General features: G+C 43.4%; 1 protein-coding gene across 1 annotated transcript in view; it reads left to right on the top strand.

The window, feature by feature from the left end:
* The first annotated feature begins 2230 nt into the window (after positions 1–2230).
* Positions 2231–14083, top strand: part of ABCC2 (ATP binding cassette subfamily C member 2) — a 57047-nt gene continuing 45194 nt past the window's right edge. The window contains 1 exon segment of the mRNA XM_083149545.1: positions 2231–2383. Coding sequence (XP_083005671.1) covers positions 2342–2383 — 42 coding nt within the window. The 5' untranslated portion in view covers positions 2231–2341.

Here is a 14083-nt window from a genome sequence, read left to right as displayed (position 1 = left end):
GAATGGAGTCCTCGTGGATCCGCCAGTTATTCTCTCCAGCTTTGCCTGGGGATGACATTGCAGATTTTTGTGGGTGATTTAATTGCTTACTCATCTATGTTGATACACATCAAGTTCTGTATATCCGATATTAATCTTTGATTAAAGGAGAATCTCCCTTTTGAAATTGGTCATTGGTCATTTGGTCAATTGGTCATTCCCAATTTTGTAAGATTCACAAGTTTTGATTTGGTTTCCTGTTTCATTACACACATTACTATTAGACGCTCAATTCCTGCTGTAGTGACCACATTGTGATGGCGCCAAAGTAAAGGACTTGTATACAATCTACTATTCTGCACCCCTGTGGCACCAGGCACACTCGATTAGTCTTTGTGTCTCAAAGGAGTGGGCTGGGCACTGTGGGAGTGGGCTGGGAGAGACATCTCTTCCAGGAGGAGTGACGCGTTAAATGTACAAATGGACACAAAAAAACCATGAAAAACTCTTGTCAACCATTTCTGTTTTTGTCTGTGTCGACCTTAGTCGACATGCACATCTACCAATTGGACCGCAACCATGCCCAGGTAATCAAGCGGTGCACTTTTGACGAGTCGGGGATTTAAGACACCTAGGGGGGTATTCAATCCGACTTCCGTCACTAATCCACTATACCAGCTTTCTTCATTTTATATGCGTATATTGGATTTTACTGAAGAATAATCGATTGGTGGTGACGTGACCGCTCCCCCATATGCGAATATTAGTCTACCCTAAAAAGTAGACTTTCCCACACGGTACGAGTCCCTACCTATGGAGTGTTGCCTTATAAGCTATACATTGGTTTTTTGACTGTATTACACTATTTTGCTCTCTCTCTCTCTCTCTTTATCTTATGGTAAAACATTGAGGAGAGACCAGAGAGAAAAAGATTATTATCTGCGCCAAGGGGTTTGTCAGTAATTTCTTCTTTGTTGACAGTCCGTCACTAACTCGACAGTCGGAATTCAATGTTCCAACTGTCGCTTGTCGGAATGTCCGTGGATCGGCAAAAAGGCAGAAGGTTGTCGGAAAACGTCCGCGGATTCCACAATCCACGGCCGTTTCGTCTTTAAAAAACCCCGCAACTGACAGCCTTCAATGTTGTGCTAATACTTCACCTTGTGGCACAGATTGAATACCGCCCCTAGGGGTAAATTTACTACGATGGGATTTCTATCGAAGATGGGATGTTTCCCATAGCAACAAATCAGATTTTACTTATTTATTTAGCACCTTCTAGACGATAATAGATAGAACTACCATCTTAGTAAATGTACCTCCTATTCATTACAAGACCGTGTGGAAGAACATATGGCACTGCTTAGTACCATATTCTGTGATGCGCCAAATATCCACAATTTAAGAATAGGGGAGTTAGTGTGGCCACGTCTGTAAGTGTATCATTTATTTAACAAATTAGTACAAATGTAAAAATTTGCATGTACAGACCCTGTCCGCCAGCCAGCCTGACGAATCGCCAGATCTCCTGAGCTGGTGCAGGCTGGTGGACAGGAGCTACATCTGACGAGGACACGTGTCCCCGTCAGCACAGCGGCGGGGAGAAGATTCCCTTCCCGTCTCCGCTTCAGGGAGAAGGGCAGGGCGAGTGGGGGCTATGGGGGAGCCGGCAGAGGGCATTGGCGGGCTCCGACAGAACGGGGAGCACAAGCCTCCGCGCACAGCGGCGATTGGTGATTCTATCGGCAGGAGCAGTTCCATCGGTATAAGTAAAAGTTTCCACATATGATGGTTATTCCTACTTACCATTGCTATAAAAAGATTTACATAGCTCTTTAAGTATTCTCCATATCCCAACACTGATATAACCAGTGCGGGGAGCCCCAGTCTACAATCGCTGCAGCTAATATATACTATATTATATCCCTGACTAGGTAATCCTTTCTTTTCCAGTGTCATCGTGAGTCTTCGCTACGTCACGAGACAGGAATGACTGGCACTAGGGGGCTCCGGAAGTCCTCTCCGGGCTTAATAAGCAATGAGTTACTGCAATTAATGAAAGGGACAGTCAACTCCCTGCATGTACTAAAAACAACCGTATTCCAGTAGCTGAGATTATTCCTAATCATCTATCAGTTATGGAGATGGTTAACATTTAACCCAACTCTAGTGCTATAGGACTGCGGTGAACTGAGATGTCCCTTTTGGGGAGTATACAGAGACGGGAGGGCGGGGGGCGACTTTTAACCTGCTGAATCACAGAGTAAGGACACTGCTGCAGCTGTCAGCCATGAGGAATACATAACACATAATAACCGGGAGAGACAAGATTGGGAGCCAGGCTGCTCACCCCAGGTGAATCATGTCTGTGCTTCTGGATGAATACTGTGGCTCCGTGTTCTGGGTAAGTCTATACTAGTTATGGATTTTAGCTGAGCCACGAATGTTGGGGTGTTTCAATAACATACACTGATATACTAAGTGTTAGTAGTCTGGGAAGTGGTAGAGCAGTGTTTTTCAACCAGTGTGCCGTGGCACACTAGTGTGCCTTGAGCTGTTCTCCAGTGTGCCCCCAGATCTAGAGATGCCCAAACCAGTTTACAGCCACCACCAGTTCAACTGTTATTTGCTGGTCTCTTCTTTTCATGTAAAGGGCCAATGTATTTTATTTTCGTTACCTGTGGGGTCCAGTGTGATTTTTTTTTTTTATAGGGAGGCCAATAGGTTTGTTTTTTTCCCTGTGGGGGCCAATGTGTTTTTCCCTGTGGGGATCTCATGGTGTGCCTTGGAAATTTTTAAATCTTATTTAGTGTGCCGCCAGGTAAAAATGTTGAAAATCACTGGTGTAGAAGAACCAAGTAACGATCCCCGGACATTAATGTACACATTGGTCTTTTTATACACTGGATACTGTATGGAATACAGTATCAATATCTAAGAGTGTAGATGGTCTATAGCAGGGATGGGGAACCTTCTTCCCTTCAGCTGTTGTTGTACTACATATCCCAGAATGCTTTGCTACAGTTTTAGCATGGCCAAATAGCAAATCAGTAGCAGTGCATGCTGGGATGTGTAGTTCAGCAACAGCTGGAGACTCAAAGGTTCCCCATCCCTGGTCTATAGCAAAGGTTTTTTTTTAATTCGGTCCTCAGGACCCCACACAGTGCATGGTTTGCAGGTCTCCTCACAGAATTGCAAGTGATATAATTTGCTCCTCCTGTGTTTTTAAAATGTGTCAATGAGTAATGACTGCACCTGACGTGTGACCTGGAAAATGTGAACTGAGTGACCGACTTTGAGAACCCCTGGTCTATAGTGTAGGCTGTATCATACATTTAAATAATGTATATAAGTGGTCAAGAAAAGGTTAAATATACCATTATAATAAATATGCAAACATAATGGAACCAGTACTGCACTTTCTGCGCTCACATTCTCCCACCTCATGGTAAGGCTCCTGTCTCTTCTTCCTGGTAGTTACTCTCTGGTCTAGTGGGCATGTGCACCAACTCTGGTCTGTCCCTTATACTGCACACTGTTGTTATTGTCATAATTGTAGCCACTTGCCAAGAGGAGGGGGGTTTCCAGGCATCCGGAACCCCCTCCCTGCGTTTACTTATGTAAGCGATACCAGTTAGTGACTTTTTGAGAGCAGAAATAAAAATCAATAAACTTGGATAATCTACCAGAGAAATACCACAGTCTGAACAGATAATCTCCAGCTGAGATTTATTCTGATAATGCGAAATATAGTATGTGCATAGTGTATAGCTCCACGGAGATCAGTCAGAGAGGAGGAATTCAGTGTGTTCTTGTTATTTGGTAACTGTAACCAAACCAAGGGATTGTTATAAAAGAATACTGGCAACGAGCCCAGAAAGGGTAAATGAAATGAAGATACTATGTAACATGAATGTAAACATAGAGTAAGAATTGCTGTAATAGACTGCAATAGACAGACAGCCCAGAAATATCAAGTAAAAATGGTGATGGTATAAATTATCTCTATCTGGCATATCTTTCTCTTTTCTTCATAATTGTTGATAGGATAATGTCAGTACGGACGGTGTAATGGTTAGCATTACTGCCTCACAGCACTGAGGTCATGAGTTCGATTCCCACCATGGCCCTAACTGTGTGGAGTTTGTATATTCTCCCCGTCCTTGTGTGGGTTTCCTCCGGGTACTCCTGTGTCCTACCACGCTCCAAAAATGTACTGTTATGTTAATTGGCTCCTGACAAATAATAGCCCTAGTTTGTGCATATACACTGGCAGACTAGATGGACCAAGTGGTTTTTATCTGACATGAAATTCTATGTTTCTATTATACTTGACTACATTTCAAGACCCCTCTCTGGAAGAAGCGGGGGTCTGTTGGGGGCGGAGCCAAGCATCCTCATCATTGTGCCGCAATTTGCCTAATTTTAGCCCCGCCCCCTCCTCGAGGACCAATTATTCCGAACTTACTTAGGTATAATGCCTGCTTTTCTAGGAAGCTGGTGAAATGCCAGAGTGGTACCCACTCTTCTGGGGTTGCAGGAACTACCCAAAAATGCCGGAGCCTCCTGCAACTTCTAGAAGAGTGTGTACAGAAAGTATGGTTTCTACGTCCATATTCCTAGAGATTTTAAGCTTGCGAGCAGGGCTTTTGTCTAATTGTCTCTAACTACCTAGTTTGTTTTATCACTGCTGTTTCCAAGGGCAACGGAATTTGCTGTGTTATGTAATAAACTGTTAATACATAAGTAAGAGCAAAAGGAAAAAGGGATCTTTGGAGTTATTGGGGGGGTATTCAATCTGTGCCGGATTTTTCGCCCAGACGAAATATTGTCAAAGCGACTGAATAGGGCAAATCTGTTTTGCCTTAAAAAACGGGCAAAAAATTGCAGATTTGCATTGTGTCTCTGTGATACAAACATGGTGGCACACATGCTCTGTGCAACTTTTTAGCTATTTGGATGTAAGCGCAGTTGAAAACCGTTGGCCGACAGTACTGAATATCAGCACTGCCTGCCAATCAGAATCTGGTTCTCTGCAGCTAGATGCTGGAGAGGTATATTTAACAATCACAGCAATATGGCCTAGCTGGACGACAAGTCTGCGTAGTGACTCACAGAATCCTGACTCTCGTCTTCTAGAAAACAGGGACGATAAGATCAGCTGAGCAATTCAAGCCATACACAGCTTTCACACTGTTTTGTACATGACTCCATATTTAAACTACTGTACACCTTGCCACATGTACCTTGCCAGTACAGGAAGTCCCGTAGTACTCCTGGTCCCCGGTGGCAGAAGCAGTTGCCATGCATTACCTATCTGATATCTGAGGGTTCCTATATTGTGGATTCAGACTGTATCAGTACTCCCTCTTCTTCAGCTGGAAGTTAGCATCTGCTTCTGCTGTAATCAGTACTTCCACCAACACCAGTGTGCTGTCTTCCAATGTACATCCAAGTCTCATGCAGCCTACTCATTACATATCACCATTTTACTCAGCTGCTACTGACTGTCCCAAGTTAGTCATACCGCTTTTACATCGCACCTAATTACGGGTTCATGCCGGTTTCTTGCCGGTTTGACCTGGTAATTGGTGCGATGTGAAAGGGGTTACCGGTTACAGCTAACCGGTAGCATCAAGGAAAAACGAACTGGGTAAAAAGAAGGGTTCTTACCGGTTTGTTGCTGTGCAGTGTGAACGGGTTAATCACGTCTAGCAACCCGTTTCCCATCACATTACGGACGCTGTGTCCGATTATGGAATGACTGGGCGTGCGCCTCAGCTGCATGCACGGCCTCAAATTGCGACAAAATTCCTCAACTGCTATGTAAACACAGTTTGGTCACAGTCATCGCTGTTTGATTGACAGGAAGCCGTCATTTCTGGACGGAAACCGGTCATTTTCTGGGTGTGGTGGAAAAAAACGAAGGCTTCCCCAGGCGGTTTAGAGGAGGGTCAGTGACGTCAGCCTCAATCAGCCTTTCTCTGTTACAGATGACAGTTAGGGTCAGACTAATACCCCTTTCACATCGCAGATGCCGGCTCGCACGCGGGATTTGGACTATTGTCTGTCCCAGGAGCAAACCAACAATTAAGGTGTTTAGCTGCACACAGCGACCCGGCTGAATAAATCATCAGAAGTTGGATCGGATTTGTAAAAGGAGAGGAAACGTCGCACGCCATTATATTGGTCAAGTCAGACATTCTAGCATCCGACATGGAGCAACTTTTTTGGAGCCTCTAAAATCGGCCCTCTTTGGGGGTAAATTTACTAAAATGGGAGATCTATTGAAGATGGGATGTTGGCCATACCAACCAATCAGAATCTATCTATTACCTTCTAGGAGGTGCTAATAAATAAATAAAATCTCATTGGTTGCTATGGCAACATCATCTTTAGCAGAACACCCATTTTAGTTCATTTACCCTTTGTATCCTGTCCCTAATTTTATGGATTAGGGGGTGAGAAATGGGAAATGAAAGCAATTGAATAGCCCCTGCGCATTTTAGACAGGAACTACAATCCTCACTAATAATTAACTTGCCCTCTAATTGCCCACGTGAAGCGGGATGTCACACATCACTACTAATACTAATCGCATATGTACTAACCTTTGCAACCAGCAGTCCGTTCTGCCTGATCGCGCCCACCTCTGGATTTCGATAGTGTGCACAAATCTTTGCTTCTCATTGCTTTGTGGCACTGAATATTATTTTAAAAAAAGATGCATAAGGCAGCGTGGACACGCCTCTTGTAGTTAGGCCACACCCCCAAAATATTACCTAAGCTCGGCACAGCTCTTTACGCCCCTGGCCATGGTGGGATGCTGGTAAGAATCCAATTGGATCCCTCTGACAGTACAGATACACCAAAATCAGGTATTGCTGGACAGGTTGATGGGAAATGCCGCCAAAGCCAAAAACGGGTCTTTGCTCACACTTTCCTGTTAGAACATTCCTCCCTTTGGGTGGGATGCACTAACACAAAAATGCCCTAAAAACCCTGGTTGATATGCATGGAAAACCCGCACGCTGGGTTTTCGCTGTGGGGGTATCGCCAGAAAAAGCTGGTGATACCCCATAGAAGCCTATGGGCTTCTTATTGCAAACCCCCCCCCCACCCCCGTACTGATGCACGCCTGCCCCCCCCCCCCCCTCACCTGAGTCCGTGCGTGCAGCACAACAATGTGCAGCCCGGACCAGTGACGATCTCCTCCATGTACTGTAAATCTTCAGGGTGCAGGGAGGAGGAGGCGGCGGAGTCCCTCTAAGCAGCAGCATCTGGCCAGATAAGAAAGGAGTGGGAGCCGCCGGGGACCCGCTGCACATCTGTTGGCAGTGAGTGAAACTACCTCTCTTTCTCCTCTCACACATGCACAAACACAGAGGCAAGCACAAGGTAGCAGACTAGCTTTCGAAGCATTTGCTTTGAGCAGGTTTCCTAGTATGTGTGTATGTATGTATATATATATATATATATATATATATATATATATATATATATATATATATATATATATATATATATATATATATATATATGTGTATAAGTAAAACGTCTGAGGTCACTCACAAGATTGGTAATGCTGCACGGCGGCAGACTTACAGTAAATGAGGCAATAGACACAAGGCTGTGTGGGTCAACGTTTCAGGCTGGTAGCCCTTTATCAAGACATGCTTGATAAAGGGCTACCAGCCCGAAACGTTGACCCACACAGCCTTGTGTCTATTGCCTCATTTACTGTAAGTCTGCCGCCGTGCAGCATTACCAATCTTGTGAGTGACCTCGGACGTTTTACTTATACTTATCCTTCTGGGATTGAGGTGCACCCAAGTTTTTGCTTTTTCTGCCTGAGTGCCTGGACTTCTGAGATATATATGTGTATATATATATATATATATATATATATATATATATATGTGTATATATATATATATATATATATATATATATATAAAGGCTAAATACTCCTCACCTCTGAGATGAAGTACCATCAGTGACCGCTAGAGGCCACTCGACAGACCAAATGACTCCTTAATAGAAAGTGAAAGCAAACTGATATGTTTCAAACCTGCTGGATATAGAGAGAGGGAGCTATGAAGACAGAAATTGGAGGTAGGAACAGATAGGGACTAAGCCGTCAGTTTGGCTGGCATTTAACTAGTAGAAGTAACAGTTCCCGCTGTGTGTGCAAGAGTCCATAAGGGCATCTTAGGTTATCGGCAGCAGCGATAGGAATTTGAAACGTGTAGATATTCTTACACAGCAACACGGACTGGCAACAGCAAGTCGATAAAGTATTTCCACTTGTGTACAGACACTTCTAAATCAATGGGGAATGGAATACACTGGAGTAAGCTGTGAAGTGTTGTAAATTAAAGCCAGCTAAGGAAAACCTCTGAATTTCTGGGAATTGTTTCCACTTGTTGCAACAATGAAAATGTTTTACCCAACATTTCTTTTTGGTTTTAATCGGTCTTTAACCGAATGCTTGAAATGGTGGTTGTTCTCCATCTGGCATCTCTTTGAGGCAGTGAAAATGTCAGTGACTTAGTGATTGGCTTGCATCCTCCTAGCTAACAGAAATAAATTGTAGAATTTGGTGGATTCGGGCACAGGATGAGGAGCAGCAGAGTCCCAACATGAATAACTGAATAACTATACCTGGCCATAGTTATATATTTCCATTTAACTGTATGCTTTAAGCTTGTAGAGTTTGGCGTATACTCTTTGCTTTGAAGAGTTGCCTAAGTAATCTCCATTATATACAAACACACATAGTGTATTATCAGGTTAATGATAAGCCGAGTGCCCTGCCTACATGTATCATGTATGATAACCTCTATGCATTGGTGATGGCATGCATTCACACTGCTGTATGCTAGGCTGGGGAGAAAGGCAGCTGCAGCAGTATTACTTTCTCTGCATGGGGAGAAATACCACCCATACACCCCTCAGTCCCAGACTCCCAGCCCACTAGAATAGCTGTGTGTAGAATATAATTTTTTATATTTTTTAAGGAGGGTTCTGTCTACACCTTCCACACATTGACCATACCCCCTTCCTGTATCAGGGTAGAGCTGTCGATGCTAGGGATGGCCATTGTTGCCTTTGGCAAAAGTGCAACTGGCCATCGATAGTGTATTACTATTCAATGGATGACCATCGATATTTTTACATATCGATGGTCATCCATTTTCATTGATTGATTGGCCTGTGGGCCAATCAGAATAAGAGGGCGGGGCTTTGTGGGTGTTGGGGGCGGAGCTATGCTCCGTGTCCCGGCCCCTTGGGGAAAAAGCAAAAACAAAACTATTCAATTAAGCTTGACATCGATGGTGGGAAACCATCTCTTTCTCCCCCATCGATAGCAAAACTATTCGACATTGGCCATAAACCATTGATGATTTATAAGCATCGATGGTCGGTGGCGGTCCCTAGTCAATGCCTCAGCATCTACCTCTGAGTGTCACACAGTGCAGCTCTCTCCCCTAGACAGGGAGGACACAGAAAAGTGTTTACTCGGGAAGGAATGAGAACATACACTAAAGTGTTACATCAGTAAACTACAGGTTACTAAAGCATGACATTGGTAAGTAGTAATAGTTAAAGAAGGAGAGTCCAAGTGCTGAAATTGAGCTGAGGTCTTGTCTAATTTTGAAAAAAGCATGTCAGGGAGATTGTGAAGCTAACACCTAGAAGTGCGGACGTGGCTGCTACATCTGAGAGGTGTATCATACAATGACTCACATCCAAATGTAACTCAGCCCCATACCTCCCCAACTGTCCCGCTATTCACGGACCGTCACAAATTTTTGCAATGTTCCCGCGTCCAGCCCAGGGCTAGCGGTGTCCCAAGGGGGGGGGGGGGGTGGCTTGGTGCGGTTGTGAGTCCCCTCTGTCATCCGTGAATAGACACTGTGCTCTTTTCATGCTCCCACAGCGGCGCAACAGGGGCGTGGCCTTGTGGGAGCATTGCAAGTATAGGACACACACCCTTGCCGCTAGGCCACACCCCAAAAAAATTCCCCAGTGTCCCGCCTCCCCTTTGTCTAATGTGGGGAGGTATGCCCAAAGCAGCTAGTAAGATCTTGTTCATGTATTGTGTTTTATACGTGGTTCCATATAAGTTGCCACAAGAAACCTTATTTAAAATATACTAAATAGGTCAGATCTCATATCATCTATATATATATATATATATATATATATATATATATATATATATATATATATATATATATATATATAGAGCAGGGTAGGATCTATTGAATCCAATAAGGGCACTCACCAGCGTCTCATCATGGAAAATTTATTGGTACATTACCAGTCACAAAAGAGGGTGTAGGTCTACGTTTCGGCCACCAGGTGGCCTTTCTCAAGACAAACAGCAATTGACGTCTTCACAGCATGAGGGTCAGGATACACTGACACTGTTTCCCCGTGTTCCTTATAAAGCACAGGTTACTAATTGTATCAAGCTCAGCTGTGTTCAGCTGGTACGAGTGCCTGTGTGTCTCAACACTAGGCGCATCATGTGATTACAACGTGCCATGTGATTGGCTATTAGCGGCAGTTCATCGCAAAAACAAAATGGCTGTGCGTTCCAGACGCTTTCCGGTGCGTTCCACCGGTTTTTCGCTGTCTGCAGATATTTTATACAAGTGCAGGTGTGGGTATGCAGCTACATACATAGCGCTAGGCATATCCTAAAGAGAAGGGGCATAAGAAGTATATCAAATCGCACTATAGCCCACAAAAAACGGAGCCAGACAGCTCCTTGTGCACAGTATAAAGATGGCCGTGCGTGTCAGCTAGCGATTTTGCGTTCCAGCAACCTATAGCAAATTGTGCAGTGTCTTATATATAAGGAAAAACTGGGGGACAGTATCAGTTAACAGTTCCTAGGAATATACAGTAATATTATATAAATTTCTTCATGACATTATTTATAAAAAACGTCTTTATAGAAAAGACTAAAAATAAGGATAAAGATAATACAGGACTTGTCTATTATGAATCCTAATAGGAGGAAAACTATTTTTTAAATTCTCCTTTTTCTATACAATGCAATTCATTCATTTAAATATACAAATTATCATGAGGAGTTAATTCACTCAGTTGATCTCGCCCAAGTGCAACATGACTCGTACTTGGATATATGCAGAAGAATTTTTTATATATATATAAACATGCACTTATATATCATTGAGAGAATAGATAATAAATCGATACATAAGGGTGATTAAAGCAGAAGAAAAATAGAAAAAATAGAAAAATAGGGGGGATGTACTTATGGTCCGTACCACCCACTACACCACGACATCATTGATCACCACAAAGTTTGATATAAATTTACAAAAAAAGGGGGATAGTACGTATCAAAGAAAACAATTGAGTGGGTTGTTTTCGTTTAAGCCCCTTGGGGCTACCGTATCAAGATCGAATATCCATCGAGCTTCCAGTTGTTTTAAAGTCTTAACCCTGTCACCACCTCTTGGGGGTGCAGGAACGTGGTCAATAAGCATAGATTTAATGGTTGCCACCTGGTGTCCAAATTCCAAGCAATGTTTGGCAACCGGTTTGTCTGTTGCACCCGTTTCAAGGGCAAGCCGAATGGTACAGCGGTGGTTTGCCATCCGCTCTCGAAATGGTCGTGTCGTCATCCCCACGTAGTATGATCCGCATGGGCATACCAGGATATAGATTATGAATGCTGACATACAGGTTAGACGATGTTTAATTTTGTAGCGTTTCCCACTGTGCGGGTGTGCCACTGTGTCTCCTGCTAACATTGCATTACACGTAGTGCACCCCTTACAACGCACACATCCCGGCTTGGCTGAACGTAGCCATTGTGTGCCCTTTGCTGTTGGTCTCAAGTTTGGGCGCATAAGGATCTGTTGGATATTTGCATTTTTGCGGTATGCCATCATCGGGGGGGGGGGGTAATTACGCAATTTGAGCGATGTGTCGCTTTCGAGTAATGGCCAATACTTGTTGTAGACTGCCTTGGCCTCATGTGCTGTATGGTCAAATGTATTGACATGTACCAATCTGCCATCCTTATCCTGCATTTCTTTAGGGCTAAGGTGGTGGGCTCTGGCTTTGTTGAGACATCTCTGGATAATCTGTGGTGAGTACCCACGTTGTAAAAAGCGTTCTTGCATCTCTACAAGTTGCCCTGTAGCCAATTCCATTGAGGAGTTGGTGCGTAGTACCCTCAAAAACTGAGAGATGGGCAAACTCTCCTTGAGTTGAACTGGGTGCTGGCTTCTTGCTTGAAGTAGGGTATTCCTATCGGTCGTCTTACGGTATAGCGTGAAGCCCAGTGCATTCCCATCTCTAAAAATTGCCACGTCTAGGAATGTGATGGTATGGTGATCAATGGTGTGGGTGAAGCGGATAGGCTCTGGTACTAGGTTAAGACCCTGTATCATCCCCAAAAAAGTCTCTCTTGTTCCTGACCAAATCAAAAAAATATCGTCTATGAAACGAAAATAACATAATAATTTATCGCCATAAGGCGAAACAATGTACTTCTTCTCATAGTTGGCCATATACAAGTTGGCGTATGCGGGCGCCAGGTTCGACCCCATGGCGGTGCCGTTCACTTGTAAAAAGTGTTCGGCACCGTACATGAAGTGGTTCTTTGTAAGAACTAATTCCGTTAATGACATAATGAATTCAATGGGGGGCTGCGTGTGTTGATTAGCCACCAAATGCTCCCTTATGCCCATGCGGATCATACTACGTGGGGATGACGACACGACCATTTCGAGAGCGGATGGCAAACCACCGCTATACCATTCGGCTTGCCCTTGAAACGGGTGCAACAGACAAACCGGTTGCCAAACATTGCTTGGAATTTGGACACCAGGTGGCAACCATTAAATCTATGCTTATTGACCACGTTCCTGCACCCCCAAGAGGTGGTGACAGGGTTAAGACTTTAAAACAACTGGAAGCTCGATGGATATTCGATCTTGATACGGTAGCCCCAAGGGGCTTAAACGAAAACAACCCACTCAATTGTTTTCTTTGATACGTACTATCCCCCTTTTTTTGTAAATTTATATCAAACTTTGTGGTGATCAATGATGTCGTGGTGTAGTGGGTGGTACGGACCATAAGTACATCCCCCCTATTTTTCTATTTTTTCTATTTTTCTTCTGCTTTAATCACCCTTATGTATCGATTTATTATCTATTCTCTCAATGATATATAAGTGCATGTTTATATATATATAAAAAATTCTTCTGCATATATCCAAGTACGAGTCATGTTGCACTTGGGCGAGATCAACTGAGTGAATTAACTCCTCATGATAATTTGTATATTTAAATGAATGAATTGCATTGTATAGAAAATGGAGAATTTAAAAAATTGTTTTCCTCCTATTAGGATTCATAATAGACAAGTCCTGTATTATCTGTATCCTTATTTTTAGTCTTTTTTCTATAAAGACGTTTTTTATAAATAATGTCATGAAGAAATTTATATAATATTACTGTATATTCCTAGGAACTGTTAACTGATACTGTCCCCCAGTTTTTCCTTATATATAAGACACTGCACAATTTGCTATAGGTTGCTGGAACGCAAAATCGCTAGCTGACACGCACGGCCATCTTTATACTGTGCACAAGGAGCTGTCTGGCTCCGTTTTTTGTGGGCTATAGTGCGATTTGATATACTTCTTATGCCCCTTCTCTTTAGGATATGCCTAGCGCTATGTATGTAGCTGCATACCCACACCTGCACTTGTATAAAATATCTGCAGACAGCGAAAAACCGGTGGAACGCACCGGAAAGCGTCTGGAACGCACAGCCATTTTGTTTTTGCGATGAACTGCCGCTAATAGCCAATCACATGGCACGTTGTAATCACATGATGCGCCTAGTGTTGAGACACACAGGCACTCGTACCAGCTGAACACAGCTGAGCTTGATACAATTAGTAACCTGTGCTTTATAAGGAACACGGGGAAACAGTGTCAGTGTATCCTGACCCTCATGCTGTGAAGACGTCAATTGCTGTTTTTCAAAGCTGGCTGGGAGTGCGGAACTGCAAAATCTCTCTATATATATATATATATATATA

This window comes from Crinia signifera, chromosome 6 (assembly GCF_055691185.1).
Source record: "Crinia signifera chromosome 6, ASM5569118v1, whole genome shotgun sequence".
NCBI lineage: Eukaryota > Metazoa > Chordata > Amphibia > Anura > Myobatrachidae > Crinia > Crinia signifera.
Note: the sequence above shows the minus strand (reverse complement) of the source record. Positions and strands in the feature narration are given on the sequence as shown.